This window comes from Thrips palmi, unplaced genomic scaffold (assembly GCF_012932325.1).
Source record: "Thrips palmi isolate BJ-2018 unplaced genomic scaffold, TpBJ-2018v1 HiC_scaffold_4, whole genome shotgun sequence".
Taxonomy (NCBI): Eukaryota; Metazoa; Arthropoda; class Insecta; order Thysanoptera; family Thripidae; genus Thrips; species Thrips palmi.
The window spans coordinates 6,446,073-6,467,732 of NW_023144631.1; the positions used below are offsets into that span (position 1 = coordinate 6,446,073).

The 21,660-nt window shown below is 65.6% G+C and overlaps 1 protein-coding gene across 7 annotated transcripts in view; it reads left to right on the forward strand.

Moving 5' to 3' along the window:
- LOC117649359 (histone deacetylase 4) overlaps nucleotides 1-21,660 on the forward strand; it is a 36,610-nt gene that overhangs the window by 6,989 nt on the left and 7,961 nt on the right. For 3 of the 7 annotated variants that reach the window (XM_034392036.1, XM_034392042.1, XM_034392037.1), the window contains exons 3-4: nucleotides 11,724-11,744; nucleotides 21,501-21,563. In XM_034392036.1, the coding sequence (XP_034247927.1) occupies nucleotides 11,724-11,744; nucleotides 21,501-21,563 (84 nt within the window). Of the gene's footprint in view, nucleotides 1-788; nucleotides 1,088-9,712; nucleotides 9,829-10,123; nucleotides 10,298-11,723; nucleotides 11,745-21,500; nucleotides 21,564-21,660 lie in introns of those variants that run through there. The other 4 variants (XM_034392040.1, XM_034392038.1, XM_034392041.1 and 1 more) reach the window with 4 other exon arrangements.

Sequence of the window (21,660 nt, forward strand, 5' to 3'; positions counted from 1 at the left end):
CGACGAAAACGACTGTCGGCAGTGTGCTGCCGCCGGGTCGGTCCCGCGAGTGGGCAGCAGCACCGTGTTCCCCGTGTGCGCGCACCGCGGTGCCGTGCGGGCAGTAGTCCCAGGGTGAGGCCGATTCTCGGAACCGAGCTGTTCGGCGAGCTGCTGCCGCCCGGCCACGGCCACCAGGGTGAACACGTCGCCGTCAACGCTAAAGCTAATCCCCCGCAGCCCGCACGGCCCGGCACGGCCCGCACCGAGGGTTGCCGAGGGGTAGGTCTTGTTTACCGGCGGCGCCAAGTCAGCCAGCTCGCCGGGCCGGGCGCCGGGCCCGCCTGCCGGCCTGTCCGGGCACTGCCGTGCCGCGGTGGTGGCTGATGGCTGGCGGCAAGACTTGCTCTGCGGTCGGGACGCTGGCGGCATGGCCGTGGGACGAGCAGACGAGCACCAAAAGTGCATGCGCGTTCTTAAGCCACACAGTTCGGAAGCAAAACTCCGTCATCGGTTGTCCTCCTCGCATTCTCCGCCAAATTTTCCCCCCTTTCTTCTATTTGACACGACACAGAGCAGCTCACCCCTCCCCTCCCCTCCCCTCTGGACGGGGTTGTCGGACAAGAGGTTGGTAACACGGGCGCGGGCGCGCGCCTCTCGCCCGCTCTCGCCTCTCTCCGTTCCGCCGTTCCGCTGTGTGTGGAGCTTCGCGCGGCCGCCGCCAGGGGCAGCGTCGTCGCCGCGCCCCGTCCCGCGCGTGGCAGGCAGGCAGGCAGGCCGCTCGCTCAGTTTAGTTTAGTTTAGCTCTGCTGCCTCGCCGCGTTCGACGTGTCGTTGCTCGCTCTCGCCGCTCTCTCGCGCGCGTGTGTGTGAGTGTGTGCGCCCGTCTCGTGTCTCGTTTGCGGCCGCGGTCGTGCTTCCCGCGCCGGGCGCACGCAGTGTGCCACGCAGTGCGGCGCAGTGCCGGCGAATCAGTGTAGTGGTGCAGTGTTACTAGTGGTGCGTCGACTTGTGGTGCGAGCCCTGCGAGCGTCCGCCCAGACTTAGTCGAGCTATGCCCGCCTGCCTGGGACTTCCACGCGCCCCCCGGCGCCACGAGTCATGAAAGGTACGCTGGGCACTGCTCACTGCTGGGCCCGGGCCTGCACTGCGGGACGGGGACGACACTTGGAGCGGCGCCCCGAGCGGGCCGAGCGGCGCCGAGCCTTGGACTGCGTGACTGCGACGCCCAGGCGACGACGCGGCGCGTAAATTCGGTGTTGCCCGACAAGTGCTTGGCAGGCGCCTCGGCCTCGGCGGCCCTGGCCGGGCTGGCGGGGCTGGCAGCCGTCCTCGCTGCGCGCCTCACCCGACGCGCGGAGTGCGGATTCCGATGGAGGAATACAATAATAACACGGTGGCCGCCGTCGACGACGTGCTCCTCCGGCGGTCCGGGGGTCGTCGCCTTTTCACACGCCATTGCCGGGTAGCGAGGCCCCCGCGGCCCCCGCCCCCCTTGCCCACTTTCTTTTATTGTTTGTGGTGTACTAGGGGCAGTGTGGCTGGCACTCTGGCACACCAGTCCGGTCGCCAGTCCAAACTGGGCGTGGCGTGGCGTGGCATTCCCGGTGCGCGGGCAGCGCGGGCAGCGCGGGCAGGGAGGGGCGCCGGCCGGCCGGTCCGGCGGGTTGCTCGGTGCGGTGTCTCGGTGTCTCGGTGTCGTGCCGGTCTGCCCGACGGTCCGAAGCCGGCCGGCCCTCCCCGCCGTGCCGCCGTGCCGCCGCGCCGCCGCCGCGGACTGCGTGGATGGAGCGCCGGAAATGCAGCCGGAGAGTCAGTCGATCCGGAGTCCGGAGAGCGTGCGGAGCGGTGCGGAGCGCAGAGCGCGGGGCGTGCTGGGGAGGCGGGCGGGGCGGCGGGGCACATTGAACCTGCCGCTGCCGCCGCCGCCATCATAGCGCCACGCCGTGCCGTGCCGCGCCGTGCCGTGCCGCGCCGCGCGTCCGTCGTAAAGGCCACAGGCAACCTGCCGCAGAAGACGCTGATGCACCGTCCGCCTCCCCGGCAAGACGCCAACAGAGTTCTCCGAAATAAAATGTCATTGAAGAATAAGTGCGTCGGGTGTCGCTGACCCGCCGAGCCCCCTCCCCCTCCCCTTCCCCTCCCGCTTTTTATTCTGGCTTCTCTCTTCCTGATTCGCGATTGCCGTCTGTCTTGGCGAGCAGCGCGTTTGCAGTGCAGCAGCAGCCGCAGCCGCCGTGCCGGGCGGGCAGTCCCGCCGGCCGCGCGTGGCCAGCGGGTTGCCTACCCGCCGCTGGTACGGCGTTTTGCTCCTGCACTGGTTGTCGCCTGCGGTTGCTCTGGATGCCCTGGACTGCCGGCAGCTTGTCCAGGGCCTGGACTCCAGGCTGTCCAGCTTGTCCGGCCTGTCCGGCCTGTCCAGGCGCACTCGGGTCAGGAACCGCTGCGGATGCTTCCCCGCGATGTGTCCAATTTGCATACATTATTCCGTCGAACTGGGCCGTGCTTGGCCGTGCTTCGGCGTGCTTGGGCCTATCTCAATTTTCGCGTAATTATATGGCTCGTCCCGGGGCCCCGCCCGCCAGGCTAGCAGGCTCTTTCCGAACGGCAGAGTTTCGTCGCTGTCTCTCTCGCTCCCGTACAGGATGCCCCTTGAGTGCGAGAGAGACAGAGCGACGGTTCGGAATCAGTCCGTAGGGCTCGCCAGTCCGCCGCCACCAGGGGCCGGTCTGTGTGATTTCCCCTCCCCCCGCGTGTTCGCGCCCCAAACTATCACGCCAACGCCGCGGCGTGCCGTGTTCCAGTGTGGTGGACTCGTTCTCACAAGGCGCGTCGCCGAGCGCGTCGCCGCCCCGCCGGCGCTGGAACAGAAATCAACTTGCTTTGTGTGATTATGCTCTTTTCGGGACGGGACAAGCGGCAAGCGCGCGGCGCGGCCCTCAAGACGCGCCTGCCGGCCGATTTGTCGCCCTGTCTCTCTCGCACCCAAGTGGAGAACCTCACGAGTGCGACAGAGACAGGACGACGAAACGACTCTTGTGAATGGCTTGGCTGGCTGGGATGGCTCACCTGGTCATTATCCTCTGCCGTCTGGGGCAGTCTGGGGCGCGGGCGGTTGTGGCCCCTCCAACGCCGGGATGTGTGTGTGTGTGTGTGTGTGTGTGCGCGCGTGTGTGTGCGTGTGTGTGTCCACCCCCACCCCGCCGCTCGTCGCAGGAAGGCAAAACCGGAGAGACGGGGTGGAAAATTACGGCGAATAAGCGATGATGTGGATCGGAGTCGGGCGGGGCGGGTTGGGGCGGGGCGGGGTGCGGCGAGGTGAGGTGAGGTGGGGTCGCGGAAGACAAGTTCAAGGCCTCCCCGCCACGGCGCGGCCCGGGGGCCGCGGGGGCCGGGCGGCGCGTTTTGGGGGTTCGGCGGGAGGGAGGCCGACGCGAACGACGCGAGCCGAGGCGCACGGCACGGTGGGGCGTGGGCCCCCCAGCCTGGCAGCCCCACAGGCCGCCGCGTCGCCGCGGTGCGAGGCCTTCATCGCGGCTCTTGTCGGCCGCCCCATCAATTCATTAAACCGGCGGCCAAGTCAAGCCGTGCGACCTGTCCGCGTCTCTGCCGGGCACTGCCGGGGGCTGAGCCACCAATCCCGGTGGCATGCACTCTCAAAATCAGTGGCCCGGGCCCGACTACCCATTCTATCGTGAGTCAGAGTAACCGGGCTCGTCGGCTTAAAATAGCTCAAAAGAACCCGAAAATTGGTGAAATTCTGGGAATGTCGGCTGGTACGCGAACTACTATCTTCGGTCTCGCTCTTATCCTCAACGCGAGCGCAAACAGCGGATGACGTGGACGTCGTCGCGGGAGAAAGTGAAGACGCACCTCGGCGTCGAGTCCGCCAACATGGCGGATCGATGGAGATGAAGAGCGGGTGTGTCGTCGCTGTCCGCGGCCGGACCCACCCGCCCCGCCCCGCCCCGCCCCGCCCCGCGCAGCACCAACATCGTTTCCAACGGCAGGTCTTCGGCAGGTGCTCGCCGTGCCTCGCTCTGCCGCGCTCTGCCGCCGCACTACTGTACGGCGCGGTGCGGTGCGCGGTGCGGACGGGCTTACAGACATCGGTGACGCGGTGCGACGCGGTGCGACGCGGCCCTCCTCGCGCCCCTTGACACGCCACTCGCTAAAAACACTTTAATCTAATCGGGGCGCCGGGCTGAGTGAGTGCGCCCGTTTAAATCCCCGTGCTTGGCACAAGCTTGGCGCGCATTGCTTTGCGCGTCGCTCTGCCGCTCTGCGCGTGACGAACCGCGGCCGCGTCCCACCGCGTCACCCGGCCGGGCCACCGCCGGGCGGGGCGGGTGGTTTGCTGCCTGCTTGTTCGCCGGGCGGGGCGCTGCGGGACGGGGCGGGGCGGGGAAGCGCGGACTCCCCTCGGCCCTCGAATCGCAGCCATTCAACTGGGTAACGCGACGCTACGCGATGCCCGGCAGAACGCGCGGCACGGCACTGGGAATGGGGGCGCTGGTGCGGACGGGCCGGGACGCAGATTGGCAATACAGCGATTTACCAATGCCTCATCAACTCCTATCATCCGGCCGCTCAACTCGAAGAGAGAGAAAGAGGGGGAGTGGGGGGAGAGAGAAGGGGAGGGGGGCTTATCAGTGATAGGCCGCGTCTACTGTGCACCACTGGGCGGCGCGGGGTGGGGCGGGCGGCGGCGGTGGCGGCCCGGGCACGGGGCAGACAGATGCATGACCGACACACACACACACGCTTGGTCCCACAGTCCGGTCGCCCGCCTTGTTGTTTTTGTTCTGCTTAAAAGCCGACGTCGTGTCGTCTCGTTTACGTGTCGAGTGCAAAGGTTTTCTTTTCTAGTCGCGGTGGAAACGTTTTCGGCGGCGCGCGTGTTGGTGTTGTCTGGGGGTCTTCATCGTCGTCGCGGTCGTCGCCCGTGTTTCGTTGTCGGGGATGTTGTTTTGGACGATCGGTTCGTAATTTTGTGGGCTTTGGTGGAGCGGTACGATACGATCTGGATACGATCTGCCGCGGCTGGCTCTGCGGTCTGGGGGCTGTTGCTGCTGCTGTTGCTGCTGCTGTTGCTGCTGCTGCTGTTGCTGCTGCTGTTGCTGCTGCTGTTGCTGCTGCTGCTGTTGCTGCTGCTGCTGCTGCTGCTGCTGCTGCTGCTGTCTGCTGCTGCTGCTGCTGCTGTTGCTGCTGCTGTTGCTGCTGCTGTTGCTGCTTGCTGCTGCTGCTGCTGCTGCTGTTGCTGCTGCTGCTGTGCTGCTGCTGTTGCTGCTGCTGTTGCTGCTGTTGTTGCTGCACCCGGGCCAGCGCCGGGCCGCCGGGCCGCCGCGTCTCGTAACGGACTCGCTCGGGAACGCTCGGCCGGGAATCGGTGTCGCTCTCTTTGTTATTCGTCGTCGCGTTCCGCCGCGGATCAGAGGCTGAGTGTTAGGGAGAGGGAGAGAGGGAGGGGTCGCGATGGAAAATTTGTAGCGCGGACGGGGAAGAGTCGGGGCGGCGCGGCGGGGAATCGAACCCGTAGCCGCGAGGCGATATCGGCTTGACGGCGTGGAATGCGGGCCGTCCGTACTTGTACAGGTCGTGCACCGAGCAGCGCACCAGCGCCAAGTTTAGCCGAGGCCGCCCCGCCTCGCCCCGCCTCGCCGCGTGTTGCCGGTCTCTGAGCTCTGCAGGCTAATTCGGAGGGAGCGGGCGGAATGCACGCGAACTGGACTCCCCGCTGTCAGTGATTCCACACACACATGCACACACACACACACACTAACACGCACACACTCGCCTTGCCGCGTTGGACCTGGCGCTGGCGCCGAATGGCGATGCGACTCCTACAGCAGACTGATTCCGAGAGTCGTTTTCGTCGCTCTGCCTCTCTCGCACTCATGGGGCGCCACGCACAGGTGCGAGAGAGACAGGGCGACGAAAACGACTCTCGGAATCAGTCTCCAGCTGGACCGGCTCGGCGTCTCGCTTGGCTCCGGTGGCGCACTGGTGCGGCTCGCGGATCGAGATGGCCCCGATGTCGTCAATGTCATCTCCGGTGTGGCGGCGGAGAGACGGACGCAGCAGAACCCTTTCCGCCACCACTCCGAGAACCACACCATTTTTCCGCCTCGTTGGCGAGTTCGGTTTCGGGTAAAGGGACGCTGGAGGCGGCCAGGCCTCGGCCAGGCGGACGTGGAGGCCGCGAGGCAGCACTCGAGTCATCGACCCCGGCCCGGCCTGCGCCTGTAGGCCTGTTGCACTGGCACAGTGGCGCGCAGCGGAGGCAAAATTTTTCAAATTGGGACGACGGCGGCGGCCCACAGTGGGCCAGAAGACCGGCGAAGGCGGACAAAACCCTAGACGCGTTTTGAGCTCCAGAGTCGCTGAACAGGCCTCGAACCGAACGAGTGACCCCACCAATGGGCTCTTCGTTCGGAGAGGAATCCATTGGTGGGATCGCACGTTCGATTCGAGTCTCGTTTAGCGACTCTGGAGCTCAAAACGCGTCGAGAGTTTTGTCCGCCTCCGCCGGTCTTCCGGCCCACTGTGCGGCCGGTGAGGCCGATGCAGCAGCGGCTTGTTTTGGAGCGTCTTTGTCCGAGTGGCGCCGCGTGGCCACTGCCACCGCGTTCCCACAGACGCCGCCTCGGTGCCTCGGTGCTGGCGGCGCGCCAGGCCGTGCTAAATATAGTGGATGAAGGTCTTGCTGGCGACTGCACTCTCGGCCGCCTGGAGACTCGGAGAGGACGCTGGACCGCGCTGGACCGCCCGGCCGTGCGGCGGCGGTGGCGGTGGCGAGGACGTCGGGGACGTTGACGTGTGCCCGTCCGCCTTCCCAGAAGTTTTCGCCGCGCCGCCTCCTACATGTATTTATTTATGGCGGTCTGCCTGCCTTGCGTGTGTGTGAGTGCGTGTGTGTGTGTGCGCGCGCGCCTCGCTCTCCACGAACTCATTATTCCATACCGCGCCTCTGAATCATTTGTCACCGCTCGTCCGATGCGAGGCCGGGGACGCCGCGGACGCCGGGGACGCCGCGCCTGCCTGCGTTTTCACGGGACGCTCTTCGATTGGTTTGAACGCAGACGGATGATTGAAGAGTGTTCAATCGGCTTTTTGAACGGCCGTCGACTGTCTTCGTCGCTCTGCCTCTCTCGCACTCCCGCGGGGCTGGGCGCTCCGTGCGAGCGGGAGAGACAGGCGGCAACAAACAGTGGACGTTAATCGTTGCTTAATTCAGTGGACCCTCGCGTCTCATCGAGTCATTCAGTCGCATTCAGTCGCAGGTGGCGCGCACTGGACTTTTATCGGCTGTACTCTTTCAGCGCGCGCTTGAAGCTTAAAACTGGCAGTTTATCGACGCGCTTTATCTTCTATGTAAAAGGGTGTCTGTTTTTCCCTCCGCATGTGGCGCGCCACGTTTTAAATTTTAAGGACCAGTGCGGTGTTGTGTGTGTGCGTGTGTGTGTGTGTGTGTGTGTGTCTCAGCTGCGCTCCGTTTGTTTCCCTTGTTATTTTTCCGATGAGAGCCTCTCTCTATTTTTACGCGTTATTTCGAGCCACATGTGTGTGGGGGCGCGCCCCGCGCTCCTCTAGGGACAACTACTTTTAGACGGCAGCAGCAAAGGGCGTGTGTGTGTGTGTGCGTGCGTGTTTGTGTGTGCATGTGTGTGTGTGCGCGCGCGCAAAAAACGTCTTCCAATTCAAAGGGAGTCTCCGTAAATTTGTCTCAAAGAAGTTTTCTTAAATTTAAACGAAAAATCATTTTTGATGCAAAGATATTTACTGTTGACGTAAAGAATAAAAACAAAATTGGTATGTAAACTTTGTTGAACTGATGGAAAGTATTTTTGAGTGTGTGAACAACGAGAAGTGGTCGTTGTGCGTTGATCCCGTGTCCGGGCCGGCGGGGGCTGGCGGGGCCGGCTCCGGTCCGCCTGGAGTTTGCCCGCTGGAGTGGCCTGGAGTCAAACTGCAGCGGCGGTTTCCTCCGCGATAAGTCCCCGTTAGGCCTTCAGCCTTCAGCCTCCGTTTGGGCGCGGCCCCCTCCCCTCCCCCTCCCCTCCCCTCCCCTCCCCCCCCCCTCCCCTCCCCTCCCCTGCTATCATATCGGCCGGGCGCGGCCGGCATGGCGCGTCACGGCTGATAACGTTGTGAAACGGGCAGCGCAGATAAGCTGATTTGCATAGAGGTGCCCACACGCGTCTTTCTGTCGCATCGGTTTGATGCACGCCTCGCGGAAAGTGCACGACGCGCGCGTGTCTGTACGACGGCGGCCTTTCTGTTTGTCCGTCCGAGGAAGGTTATTTTATTTTTCTGGTTTATTTTTACGCCTGTCTCTGCGACGGCGGCGTGCCGCGGCTGCGATGTCGTGCGCGGCGGCGCGCGCGCGCGTGTGTGTGTGTGCTGCGGTGAAACCGGCGCTTTTGCTTTCATCAGAAAGCTATATTTGTGAACAGAACAGACCAGACCACGCCACGCCAGCCAACAGGCCTGGTGGAGCACTCTGAAAAAATGAAACCCGGATCTTTTTGTCTTTTGGGCGGTGGAGGCGCGGTGAATCCGCATCGTTTCGGATATGTCGGCGATCGTGTTGATGGCGGTGATGCTTCCACGACGCCGTGCTTTCCTCCCCTTCCTTTTCCTCTCCACGACTGTGCGCCACGCGTTTTCGGAAGCGTGATTCACTTTAAAAATAGCCCACGCGATTCTGGGAATGGAATGGTCTGGTCGGCTTGGGCAATGTTGTGACGCGCGGGCCGCGGAGCGGGTCGGGTCGGGTCGGGTCGGGCCGGCGTCTTTATCACCGCTACCATCCGACCGGCCGGCCCGCGGCCCCGTGGCCCGGCCCATGGCCCTGGCCCTGCGCGCCCCGCCCGCCGCGCCCCGCCCCGCCCCGCCAGGACAGCCCGGGACAGCGTCATCACCTGCCCGCGGTACACCTGTTGCCCGTGACGTCAGGCCACGCACCCCGCGGCTCTGGCAGCGCGCCCGCCGGCGCCGTCGAGTGCGTGGGTCGCGGGTTCGACTCTTCGCGCCGCCGGAGGGCGACGACGACGGCGTTTCGGCGGTGGCGGCGACCGCCAGGCGTACTCGGTGTTGGACTAGGTCGGGGAGGCTGCAGCACGCGTGCGGCGTGTGTGCGCTCGAGGGCCGCGGGCGTGGCGGCGCAGGCAGTGGCGTAGGTAGCGCGCCACGCGCCCCCACGCGCCGCCACCCCGGCGAGCGCGCTCTGCGCCTGCAGCCTCGAGGCGCTCGAGGCGGCCGCTGCTTTGTTTTGGTCCCTGAAATAGAGTTGGTCCTGTTTCCACACCTATTCATAGACCGGGCCGCCACGCCCCGCCACGCCCCGCCACGCCCCGCCACGCCCCGCCACGCCCCGCCACGGCGGCGGTCCAAGGGCCGCGGAGAGGGCGCCGGGCTGGGCACTGCCGGGGCACTACGCGGTACTGGACGAGGTGGTGGTTGGCGTGGCGCGCCATGGCGGTTGGTGTGGCGCGGGCTTCTATTTTTGCGAGGCGCCTCCCCTCCCCCTCCCCGACAGCGCGGCGCCGCCGACATCTCCATCCATATTTATTTTGGTGCCATTTTGGGGCCCGTTCCTCGTTCCACTCCACGCCACTGCGCGCTCCGCGCTGTGCGACGCCGATCGGAGAGGGGTGCAGCGGGGCAGCGGTTCCCGTGGGAACAGCACGTCGGGCGCTGTATCTGATGTGGTGCGTCTTGTTGGTTGCAGTTAGCCGCTGCTAGCCACCCTGTTCGGGCAGCCCAGCCCGCGCCCCGACGGGCACCGGCGTCACGGTGATGGCCCCGGCGATGCCCCAACGATGCATCACCACGAGCAGATAGTAGGTGAGTCCCAGAGTCCCAGGGAGGAGCGGCCAAGCCAGGCCAAGCCGGCGTTGCACGGCCAGTAGATTCCGAGAGTCGTCTTCGTCGCTCTGTCTCTCTCGCACCTACACGGCACACCCCATAAGTCCGAGAGAGGCAGAGCGACGAAAACGGCTCTCGGAATCGGTGTCTGCTGGGCTGCACAGGCCTCGGGCGGCGGCGCAGCGCGCGGGAGGGCCGCGGGCATAGTCTCACCCACTGATAAGAATGGCCAAGAATAGCCGCCGCCGGCCGGCCGGCCCGCAGTGCAGTGGCGCACCAGGCGCTCGACGCACCAGGCGCGCCTAGCGCCCGGAAGGGCACCGCGACACCACACCCGAAACTAGTGCTAGTGGCGGCAGACGTGGCAGTCTCCCTGGCCCTGGCGCCAGCGACGAGTGTTCTTGTTCGTGTTCGCCTCGCCGCCGGTGATCACGCTCATCTGACGCGGGTATGTCCCTGTACATCATGGCGGTTCCGCAGCTCGCCGTCGTCGCTCTGCAGGAGACATGTGTCTCTCGAACGCGGAGGGTGTCCCGTTTATGTGTGGGAAGCAGCGGTGGAGGGCAGGTCCTTCCTGCGTGCGTCGTTATCCATGGAGCCTGGGCCTGGAGAAGACCCCCGTGTGGGTGTGGCCGGGGATCGGGAGAGGGGGGTGGGGGCTCGCCAGCGAACTGCGCACTACGACGCGCTGCCGCTGCGCTGGAGCCAGCCTTGGGCCCTGAGGCCTTGTGGCGGAGGCGGGGCGGCGAAGGGAGGCCGCCGTCTATTTTTAGCCAACCTGTTAGCCGGCCTGCTTGGCCTGCTCGATGCGCCGAGGCGGGCTGGCTGGCGCGCTGGCGCTTCGCACCGGCAGCACGACGACTTGTCGACGACGCTGCTCGCGGCTCGGCGCGGCTTGGCGCCGTGCTACGCGCCCTGCCTGCTGCCCGTTGCACCGCTGCACTTGGAAATGGGTCACTCGGGGCTGCGGCACTGCGCGGCCCTCGCGGCCCCTTGGCGCGGTCCCCGCGGCCCCACGGCGCTGCCCTACCCCAAAGCCCCTCTCTCTTCCACGGCGGTGTTGTGCCGCGCCGCCGCGCCGTGCACGTGGTTCGCGGTTCGCGTCTCAGACGACGGCAAATACGAAGATAACCGCTGTTTAAATACCGTTATCGCATCGCGACGATGGTGGCCCGTGCTGGTCGGGTGAGCGCCCGGCCTGGCGAGGGTAGGCAACCCGCGGGCAGGGGTGCGGCCGGGTGGCCTGCCGCCACGGCGCTCTGCCGGGCCGCTCAGTGCACTCCGACGCCGAGCACTGCTTTCGACGCTGTCTCTCTCGGCCCCCATGAGTGCGAGAGAGACAGAGCAATGCTCCCTTCCTATTCGTGCAAGCCGAGTCCGCCGTTTTGGTAGCGCCGCGCCATTGGTCGGAGAGGCCATGCCATGCCGGGTGTAATGTGGGAAAGGAAACGGCGGCCGGGCCGCGAGCCAAAGGTTGTTCTTCGCGGGCTGCCACTGCACTGCAGGCCTGCAGGCTGCGCCGTGCCGATGGACTTGTTGACGGCTCGCCTGCACTGCACGTGCACGTGGCGTCCGCCGCGTCCGCCTGTCCACCGTGGGAATGCCGCCGGTGTTCGGCACGCCACGCCGAGCGGCACGCTGCACTGGGAAAGGAGGAGGGGGACGATTTTTTCGCGGGGCGTTTGGTCCGCGTTCGTGCGCCGCGCCGCCGCACTCGGGTGGCACGGGCCGCGGGGCGGGGCGGAGCGCGGGACGGGGACCACACCGGGGTGCTTTCGGCCCGGCCGCGGTCGCGTGACACGCGCCAGATAAAACTACTGTATCGATTGTGTCGTTGAAAAGGGAGTGCTAACGATTGGTTTTGTGTGTTCCAGGAGCTGTGTCGGAACGTGCAGGTGAGCAGATCAGCAGACTGATTCCGCGAGCGTCGTTTTCGTCTCTCTGTCTCTCTCGCGCGTACACGGCGCGGCCATGAGTGCGAGAGAGACAGAGCGACGAAAACGACTCTCGGAATCCTTCTACAGCGTGACGCCGCGACGCGATGGTATGGACTGATGTGGCTCTTTCTCTCTGGTGCCCCTTGTTGGCGCGAGAGAGACCGAGTGACGAAGTGTCGTGCGGAATCAGTGTGGGGTCTCGGTCCGCCTGTGACTCGGCTGCCCCTCGCTCGCGGGCCTCGGCCAGCCTCGGCGCGCCTTGACCCAGTGGCGGCTGGGCGGCTGTTGTTTCCTTGTTGTGGCTGGAGGCAAGGTTGGGGCGGAGGGAGGGACGGGCCGACGAAACGATTCCTGGGAACGGCTCGGCGGATTCCAAGCGGATTCGGCCCTGATGCGGGGCTTGGGGATGACTCGTGAAAGTTGATGCGGCGTGGCGCGGTGGTCGGTGTCGCCAGGGTGTCGCAAGGTGGGGCGACGGGAGACGCGTGGACGGACGGGGACCGGCGGGGACCGGCAGCCACCGGCAACGGACTGCACGGACTGCACGTCGCGAGACGAGGACGCGCCGCCCGGCGGGTACTCGACACATGTCGCAGCGCAGCGCGTCGCCGCGTCGGAACAAGACTGCCCTGCCCCTTATCGCCTTATCTCTGAGTGGCGGCCCGATAGTGGCGTCCCGTTTTGATCGGCGCGAGGACCGCGAGGACGCGCACCTCTCGGATTTCGGAGGTTATTGTAGCCCTGGATGATGAAGGCGGCGCTCTGGCGCTACGGACGCCTCCCCCCCCCCTCCCCTCCCCCGTTCGGGAGCGGGTGGCGCGGAGGACAGAAATAGCTCCGAGCCGGGGCTCCGGCGTGCCCCTCCCTTCCAGTGCCCGGAGTCGTAGTCGCGGGCCCCGCCAGGGCCCCGCGCCGCGCGTGTCCTCCCACTCCACACCGCGGGCCTGCGGGCTGACTCCGAGAGTCGTCGCTCTGTCTCTCTCGCACTCATGGAGCGTCCCGCACAGGTGCGAGAGAGACAGAGCGACGATAGAGGCTCTAGGAATGAGTCGACAGGCCGCGGCGTCGCCGTGGTGCTGTGTTGTGCGCCAGCGCCAGCTCCACCTGCATGCAGTAGTAAACGTGGAGTGGAGTCACCGCTCCATGCGGCCCGCGTTGATGCCGCAGCACAAGTCAAGCGGCGTCGCTAACGCTAACGTCGAACCAGTCAAGTCCTCCTTCGCTTCGCCACCTGTAACCCCCCCCCCCTTCCCCTCTCCCTCGACTGGTGAGCGTGGGAGGGAGGGGGCACGCTGGCGAATTGCGCTGGGGAAGGGGGCCACAGTGACTGGGCGTTATTACGCCGGCTAAAAATAGACGCCCCTCTCCGCCTCTACGTCTCTCTCGCTCGCTCCGCCTCTCTCTCTCTCTCTCTCTCTCTCTCTCTCTCTCTCTCTCTCTCTCTCTCTCTCTCTCTCTCTCTCTCTCTCTCTCTCTCTCTCTCTCTCCCCCTCTCTCTCTCTCTCTCCCTCTCGTCGTTCTGGAACGTGTGGCGCTGATGGCCAGTGATGCGGACTGACGTCACGTCACGGCCAGTGTGTTTGGAATGGTCCGCCCGACCATCGGCCATCGGGCATCGACTCCCTCGGGCGCCGCTCGCGCGCTCTTTGGGAACCAGGTCAGCGCTTTTGGCTATCCGCGGCTTACGCTAGGACCAGCGGCATACTGATTTCCGAAGAGTCGGTCTATAGAGGCCTAACAGCGTTGATGATGATGATGTTTCGTCGCTCTGTCTCACTCATGGGGCGTCCCGTGTTGCGGTGCGAGAGAGACAGAGTGACGAAACGACTGTCTGCAATGTCGCTCGGGCAGCGCACCGCCTTGCTCGTCTCCGAGGCGCTAACCTGCAACACTGTGGCAGTGCACGCGACTGTACGGCCGCAAGTGCCAGTGTGTTGCCCCCCCCCCTTCCCTCTGGATCCGCGTCTGCGGGTCGCGTCGCGGGGCCGGGCCGTCCGTCCTGCCTGTCCTGTCGACTGACTCCGAGAGTAGTTTTCGTCGCTCTGTCTCTCTCGCGCTCATGGGGCGTCCCGTATAGGTGCGAGAGAGGCAGAGCGACGACTCTCGGAATCAGTCTACGGTCCAGCGGCGCGGCTTGGCGGCGCGCGGCGTGTATCCGCAGCGATCCGGTTCTTGTTACTCCAATTGGCCGGGCCGTGCCGCCGCGCCTGCCACGCCAGGCGCGCACGGGCACGCCGCCGGCCGCGACGGGCAGCCGGTTTTACCCGCTTCTGTTTCGGGAAACGGGCGGAATAGGACTGCCGGCCGTTTGACGCGACTCCGCGACTCGAGACGCCCCCTTCCATGCCTGAACAGGCCGCGGGGTTCGGACCTGGTCAGCCGCCTGCTTCTCTCTATCTCTTTCGCACTCACGATTCCTCATGAGTGTGAGAGAGACGAAAACGTGGCGCAGATGGGACCCAAAAGGACAATTGCCCCTCCTTGCCCCCTAGATAGCCACCTGAAAGGTAGGCAAAAAGCAACACTTTCCCTCTGTAAGGAGGCAAAAAGTGCTACTTTGACACACACACCCCCTCAGGCAGGACGTCGCTGAATCCGCTACTGGAAACGACCCTGCGGAATCGAGCACGGTGTGTCGCCGTGCTAGCCCAGCAGGGCTCGGCCGTGGCGAGGATGTGTCCCAGTGCGTCCCTTCCTGCCGCCCGTAGGAAGGTGGCACGTTGCACACGTAGTTGGGCAATCCCGAAACACGTATACCGTCGCCAATCCATCTCCGCTCCCTCTGCCGCCCCAGGCCGTGTCTTGGCTGGCCAGCCCATTCCGCGGCCCCAAGGACTCCAAGGACGACCCGTTCATCCTTGGCACGAGACACCTATTGAGCCTGCTGGCCGCTGTCTTGGAGGAGGGGCGGCGGGGCGCTACACAGTGGGCCAGAAGCCGGTGGAGGCGGCCAAAACTCTGGACGCGTTTTGAGCTCCAGAGTCGCTAAATGGGACTCGAACGGAACGTGTGACCCCACCAATGGATTGCTCTCCGAACGAGGAATCCATTGGTGGGGTCACACGTTCGGTTCGAGTCCCATTTAGCGACTCTGGAGCTCAAAACGCGTCTAGAGTTTTGGCCGCCTCCACCGGCTTCTGGCCCACTGTGCGCTAGGGTCCTCCGCGTCGCGTTCCTGGCCCCGGGCCGCCGCCGCTCCGGTTTGCGAGTAGCACCCCATCGGCGTGGCGCCTGGCCGAGGCGCAGCGCGTAGCGGTGCTGGCGGACGTCAAGCAGTCTGTGTTCCGCTACGCAACGCGTGGCCGCCGCGTTCGCTTCCGCCCTCCAACGTGCACGTGTCCGTGCACGTGGCGCGCGCGATCTCCGCCTCACTCTCCGCGTGACAGCGCGACAGCGCGGCTCGGCGTAAAAATACGAGGCGGCTAAAATTGCACAGCGGCGCGCGCGGGGGCCGGGCCGGGCCGGGCCGGGCCGGGGCAGGGCGGGGTCGGCCAGTTCCGCGGGTGACAAAGTCGTATTGTTTTGGCTCCGCGCTCCGCCACGGCGGCCGCCACGCCGCCACCCCCACCACGCCGACGACGACGGCAGCACGCCAGCCGCACGCCAGGCGTGTGATGATGATGAACTGTCAAAGGGCGACAAGGCCGCAACTCTGGCGGGGCCCCGCGGCAGTTACAGCCGCGACCCGCGCCGCCGTGTTCGCCGTGCTCGCCGTGTGCGTCCGCCGACATTGTCGGCGCCCGCATATTTCGCGCGTTGCTCAATCGGTCCGCGCGTGGCTTCGCGTGGCCGGGCCGGCGGGCCGGCCGGGGTGTGAGAAAACACTGGGTCGGCCCGAAGCGCGGCCACCGACCGGCCCGCCGCCGGCAGCCGCAGAAAAATGACTGGCTGTCCGCTCGGACGCTTTGCCTCCCGCTCCCGCGTCGCGCTCCAAAGATTCATCTCAGTGTGGCTTTCGTTTTCGCGTGTCAGCGTGACGGCGCGGGACACGCTTTGTGTGTGAATCGAGTTGATGAGGCAGCCTCTAGCGGCTAGGGACGGGCGATTTCCAAATTTTAGTATCGCGATTGCGATTTCTCATATATCGCGATTTCATGCGATTAATCGCAAAATCGCAAAAAATCGCAAGAATCGCTAGAATCGCAAAATCGCAAAAATCGCAACAAACGCACAATACTTATAATACCATTATGGCACAAAATCTTTTAAAAGTGCAAACAATTCCTGAGTGGTCAAAGGCAGGCTAGTGGCACCGACAACACGCGCCAGCCTCGTTCGTGCAGTGTCGCGAATCCATGCACGGTGATTTTTGCGATTTAGCGATTTTTTGCGATTTTGCGATTAATCGCCGAGGTTCAAAAACCGAAATCGCACCGCGATTTTTTGAAAAAATCGCATCGCACCTGCGATTAATCGCAAAATCGCCCGTCCCTAGAGAGTCTAGCCTGACCTAACCTAAACACCCCGCCTGTCGACTGATTCCGAGAGTCGTTTTGTTGGTCTGTCTCTCTCGCACCTATGCAGGACCCCATTGAGTTCGATGAAGACAGCGAGGAAAACGACTTTTGGAATCAGTCCGTAGGCGTCGGCGCGAGGGGGCAACCACTCTAGAAATCTTGTGTCCCCTTAGCGCTAGAAATCTTTGGGAAATCTGAAATCTTGTTCCATAAAAGGCCAAAAACAAACTAATTTTGGGCGGAATATCGGTTAAAATCTTGTGAAATCCGGCGAAACCTTTAGCCTTGAGAAATCTTGTGTCCCCATACATACAATGTGGTTGCACCCTCGCGTCGGCGTCAGCCTCTCCGAGGAAGACGCCGCGCGCCCTTTGCCCGCCGCCAAGGCCGTGGTTGTTGTTCACCTGCGTCATTCGTCACTGCCCGGGCGGAGGGTACGCCGACACCACCCCGTCGGCGCTTCCGCGACCTCCCGTGTCCGCGGCCGGCGGAAACACGATTGTATAACCGGGTGATGCGACGACGGGCGGGGATGACGCGCGCGCCACCAGCCTGCGGGGCTGTGCTTGCCGTGCTCGCCGTGCTCGCGCTGCGCGGGCCTTTGGCGTCAGTGGCGCGGCGCGGGCGGCAGCGACAGGTGCCCTTCCCTTTTCCCTCCCCGTCCGCCACGGCGCCACGGCACTGCTCGCTGGGTCACGCCCTGCATGCTAATTGTGTGACGGGAATAGACCGGGCCTCGATGCATGCGGCCCAGGCCGACCCGGGCCCGCGGCCTGTGCGTATCGCATGCCGTGCCCCGTCTGCTTCCGTCTCCGCCCCGCCCCGCCCCACCCCTTGGCGACGACGCCTGACGACCTCCGCCGCGCCGCGCCGACGACGAACTTGCCCTGCTTGGGGCGCAAATGGGGCACCAACCCGAAGGGCAGAGTCAGCGACCTGGTTCCCCCGCTCCCCTCTCGCCTCTCTCCCCGCCCTCACCATGAAAACGAACGAGGCTACAATGAGTCCCATCAAGCCTGCGGCGCGCGGCGCGCGGGGCACTCACTCTAGACAACTCCAGTCTAGACCGGGCATAGCCGGTGTGGTGCAGTATGTGTGTGAGTGTGGGGGTCGCGCCACGCCGCCGCAACGCATGATCCGCATGCTGCGTGGTCCGACTCTCCGCTCTGCTCGGCACCCCTGGCGTCGCGGTGGCCTGGCCTTGATGTCCCCGCGGCCCCTGGCGGGGTCGGCGCCGGCAGCCGTTACTCAGGGGGCTTTCCCACGCGCTGGCTGGCGGTGTGCGCGTCGTCGCCGGCGTCCTCCTCGACACCGGCGTCATCCCTGACAACGGCGTCCTCCTCGACAACGGCGTCCTCCCCGACAACGGCGTCATCCCCGACAACGGCGTCCTCCCCGACAACGGCGTCCTCCCCGACAACGGCGTCCTCCCCGACAACGGCGGCCTCCCCTTCGACGGCGTCCTCCTCGATGAAGTCGTGCTCCTCTCCATCGCCGCGTCAGAGGTCGCCGGACCAATTAACGGGAAAACGATGCGATAGTGGGAACACTGTGGGCAACCTCTGTCCGCCCCGCCCCGCCGCCCCCGCTGCGGTGCTTATCTGCTCGTGTTTGGTTAGGTCGGTGGAGCGGCGCTCGAAATAGACTGCCTGCCGGGGCTGCGGGGGCCGTGGGGCCGTGGGGGCTCTGGACAGGGCACGTTGCGGCGCGTCGCGGTGCAGCCCCGTCTAGTGGCCTAGTGGTGCTGCGGTGCCTCCCACCCCTTCCCCGCCCCGCCCCGCCCCGCCGCGCCCTGCACCGACAGTCCGACAGTCGTTGACTCGGCGGTGGGTTAAAAATACGCAGGGCAGGCCGGCAGGGCAATGGTGTGGGTGTGGGTGAAGGTCGCGGCGCCACGCTCGCGGTGTGGGGCGTGCGGTGCGGGGGTCGGCCAGGCCGAGGGCCAGGCCCTGGCGGCTCCATCGTCCACCGCGGCGACCACGCGCGCCGCGGGGTGGCGGCTGGAGGCCGCGCAGGCCGCCGTGCAGGTGGAGGCACGGCGCGGATGATCCGGATTGTCTCTGGCCTTGATGACGATCCGCGGGACGGCCGGCCGGTCGTCGGAAGTGGTCCAGCAACGGCGACGGGGCGGGCGCTCTCGTTGGAGCCATCAAGGCCGCTCGGCCGATTGCGACCCACAAGCCACCCGGGGCCACAGCGGCCACGCGGCAGCCACTTGCTCGTCGTTTTGGCGGGATATTTTGAAACGGGGCGACGACAAGTGGAGGGTCGTCGGGGAAGTCCAAGTCCCCCCGACCCCGATCGTCGGTCGACGGAAAAGTGGCAGCGCGGCGGGGACGCGCATCGCCGCCTCGCATCGGGACTCTTGGTGACTCTCGGTGCGACGCGACGACACTGTAGACACGACACGCCGCGATAGGGTGCCAGGAATAAACGCCGAGAAGCCCAAGCCGGGCTTATTGATAACGCGAGTGAAGCCGGCCCGGCCCGGCCCGGCCCGGACCAGACCGGACCGGGGCCCCCGGGGCCCGGGGCCAGAGGGCTAGTGCCGAGGGCGGCGCGCGGCGTCTGTCCTGTCCGTCCCGCCCCTCAGGGCTGCGAGGCGAGGCGAGGCCCGCGCCCGCCGAAGTGAAACAAGAAGATCGCGCGCGGAAAAAAATAGCAGACCGGTCCATCGCGAAGCGGAAGTTTATAAATAGTCAGTCCCCCCTGCCCCGCGCGTCCCCCCCTGGCACGCGCGACCCGCCTCGTGCTGCCTCGGCCTGCCTTGTGGAGGTGATGTGGTGGGCCAGGACCTGGGCCAGGACATCGGCCAGAGTGGCGCGGAGAGGTTCGGCGCTGGGCCCGCTGGCCCGGGAATAAGTACCTTCGCTCCTGGATCGGGCCGGTTGGCTGGACCAACCTAACGCACTTGACCGCCACGGCCACGCACTCCCTTATTCCGCGGGACGCTGCGCCACTGCAGGATGGTCGCTCTGTCTCTCTCGCACTCCCGCGGGGCGCCCCACGAGTGCGAGGGAGACAGCGACAAAGCCACTGTTTGGAATGGCTGCGCCGTGTGGCCGTCGCCGGTCGGTCCTTCGCGTCTGCGTCTCGGCCAACGACACCGACGCCACGCGCCTCGAGCCCCAGGCTTTGAGGGCCGCGCCACCGCGAGGCGTGGCGCGCAAGGGCACGGCGGCGTGGCAGGGCGTGGGCGCCGCCCGGGTTTGGCGGTGGATTAGCGCGGCCGGGGACTAGGACTTCTTGGGACCATGGCAGTCTAGTGAAGTGCAGGTGATATTTCCCGCGGTAAAAATAGTCCGGTAACCTTGCCCAGCGCGGCGGGGCGTGGCGCGGCGCGGCCGGGGAGGGGCTTAGCGGTCGGAGACGAGGAGGGCGAGGCGCCTGTCGGGCCGTCCTTGCCGGAGTGTGCCAAAAGATAATAAAGGAGGAGAAAAATAACATTGTTGACGTTTGCGTCCGGGGCCGGGGTGCGAGAGCAGTCGCGCGGGCGTTCCGGGCCGGGCGTGCCGGGCGCGACGCGGGGCACACGCCGGCCAGATTATCTCTTGTTTTTTGGCGGCTGCGGACGGAAGCCCCGGTGGCTGCGGGCTGCACGGCGGCTGCACGGCGGCTGCACGGCGGCTGCACGGCCACGGTGGGCAGGAAGGGCGGCCGCACCGCCGGCCGCAGACTGATAATGATGCCGTCGTCGTCCACCTACAGTGTGCCAGCGGCCGACGGCGCCCTGACCACTGCAGAACGAGGTGCGGTGGCGGCCACTGCAGACTGATTCCGGGGCCGCCCTCCCCTCTCTCTCGCACTCATGGGACGTCCCGCACAGGTGCGAGCATAGACAACATAGGGTGCGAGAGAGACGACCGACGGCTGCGCGAAATGACTATGCCGGTGGCGGCGATAGCGTGGCGGGCCCGGGCCACCGGGGCCCCACCGGGGCCACCGCCACGGGGGGCGTTTATTTTGGGCCCCGCGAGTCGGGCCGCGCCGGGAATTAAATGGAGTCAAAGTTGGTTGCGGTTGGTTGCCAGGGCCTCGGCCAGGGCCGGGCGCGGCGGCGCGGTGCGGCGGCGTTCTGCGCGGACAAAGTCCAAAAGCACTTACTGCCACTGCGCGCTGCGCCGCGCCGCTGCGGCGGCCGGCGGATCCTAAGAAATGCGCGTCGCCGTGGCTGCGCGCTGCGCGCTGCGCGTGTCTTCGGCGGATCACTGACATCACTGATCACGCCAGTAGACTGATTCCGAGTGGGAGGTCTCTCTCTCTCGCACTCATGGGGCGCTCCGTATACCGGTGCGAGAGAGACAGACCGACGGTCGCACTGTGCGGAATCAGTCCACAGATCACGCGCCCCAACGGGGAGAAGCAGAATCCGGCGTGTCACGATCGCAGCGCCTCGTCATCTTTGGCACCTGCGCCGTCCGTGGACCGCTTGAGACAGCGCTAGAGAGCGGCACCACGCTCCCGTGCTCTCACGAGGACGACGCGGGCCGTGCCCGTCCGGTGCGGGTCCGCCCTGTATAGACTGATTCCGGAGTCGTTTTCGTCGCTCTGTCTCTCTCGCACTCATGGGCGCCCCGTATAAGTGCGAGAGAGACAGAGAGACAAATAAACGATTCTCGGAATCGGTCTAGGCCTCCCGGTCATCCGGCGTTGGGTTCGGCATTGAATGGCGCCCACGCCGCCCCCTCCCCTCCCCCTAATTTCGTGCAACCGACCCCTTCCCTCGCATCATCGAGGCTTTCCGGGAATTCCACCGCTTACTTGAGACTAGGTGAGGTGGGGGCTTCCGTTCGCCTCCGTCGTGGCGTGGCGTGGCGCCGTCCCGACCGCCCCCTGTTGACTGATTCCGAGTGGGAGGTCTCTCTCTCTCGCACTCATGAGGCGTCCCGTAAGGGTGCGAGAGAGACCGGCCTGCGAAAGCACTGTTCGGAATTCAGTCCACCACTGGCTGGCACTAGTCTTGGTCTTGTTGGTGCGGTTTGCGTGTTCAGATGGCGGGTGGCTGGCCGGGCCGGGAGGGCTGCGTCGCCAAGGCCTTCTAGGGCAGGACCTTGTAGGGTCAGCCGCAGTCCTGCCATCTGCGGATGCAGTGCAAACAGTGTATGCATAGCTACCAGAGCTCCAGCCCCCCAGCCCCCGTCGCCGCCTCTCGGTCCTCGGGCTGCATCCCGGCTGCGCGGCCACCACCCAAATCGGAGTACACTGCACATGGAAGTGGCAAATGGTCTGATGAGTCGCGTCCGTTTGTCTGTTCCAGAACTCGTGGGATCGTACCGCAGTGTAGAGATCTCACCAGTCTTCTCGCACCTGCCCCACAAAGGTAAGTCGCTCCCCCTGGGGAAGGCCCAACAAAAGTCTTCTGTATACGCCCATTGACGGATACCGAATAGTGCTTTCGTCGCTCTCTCTCTCTCTCT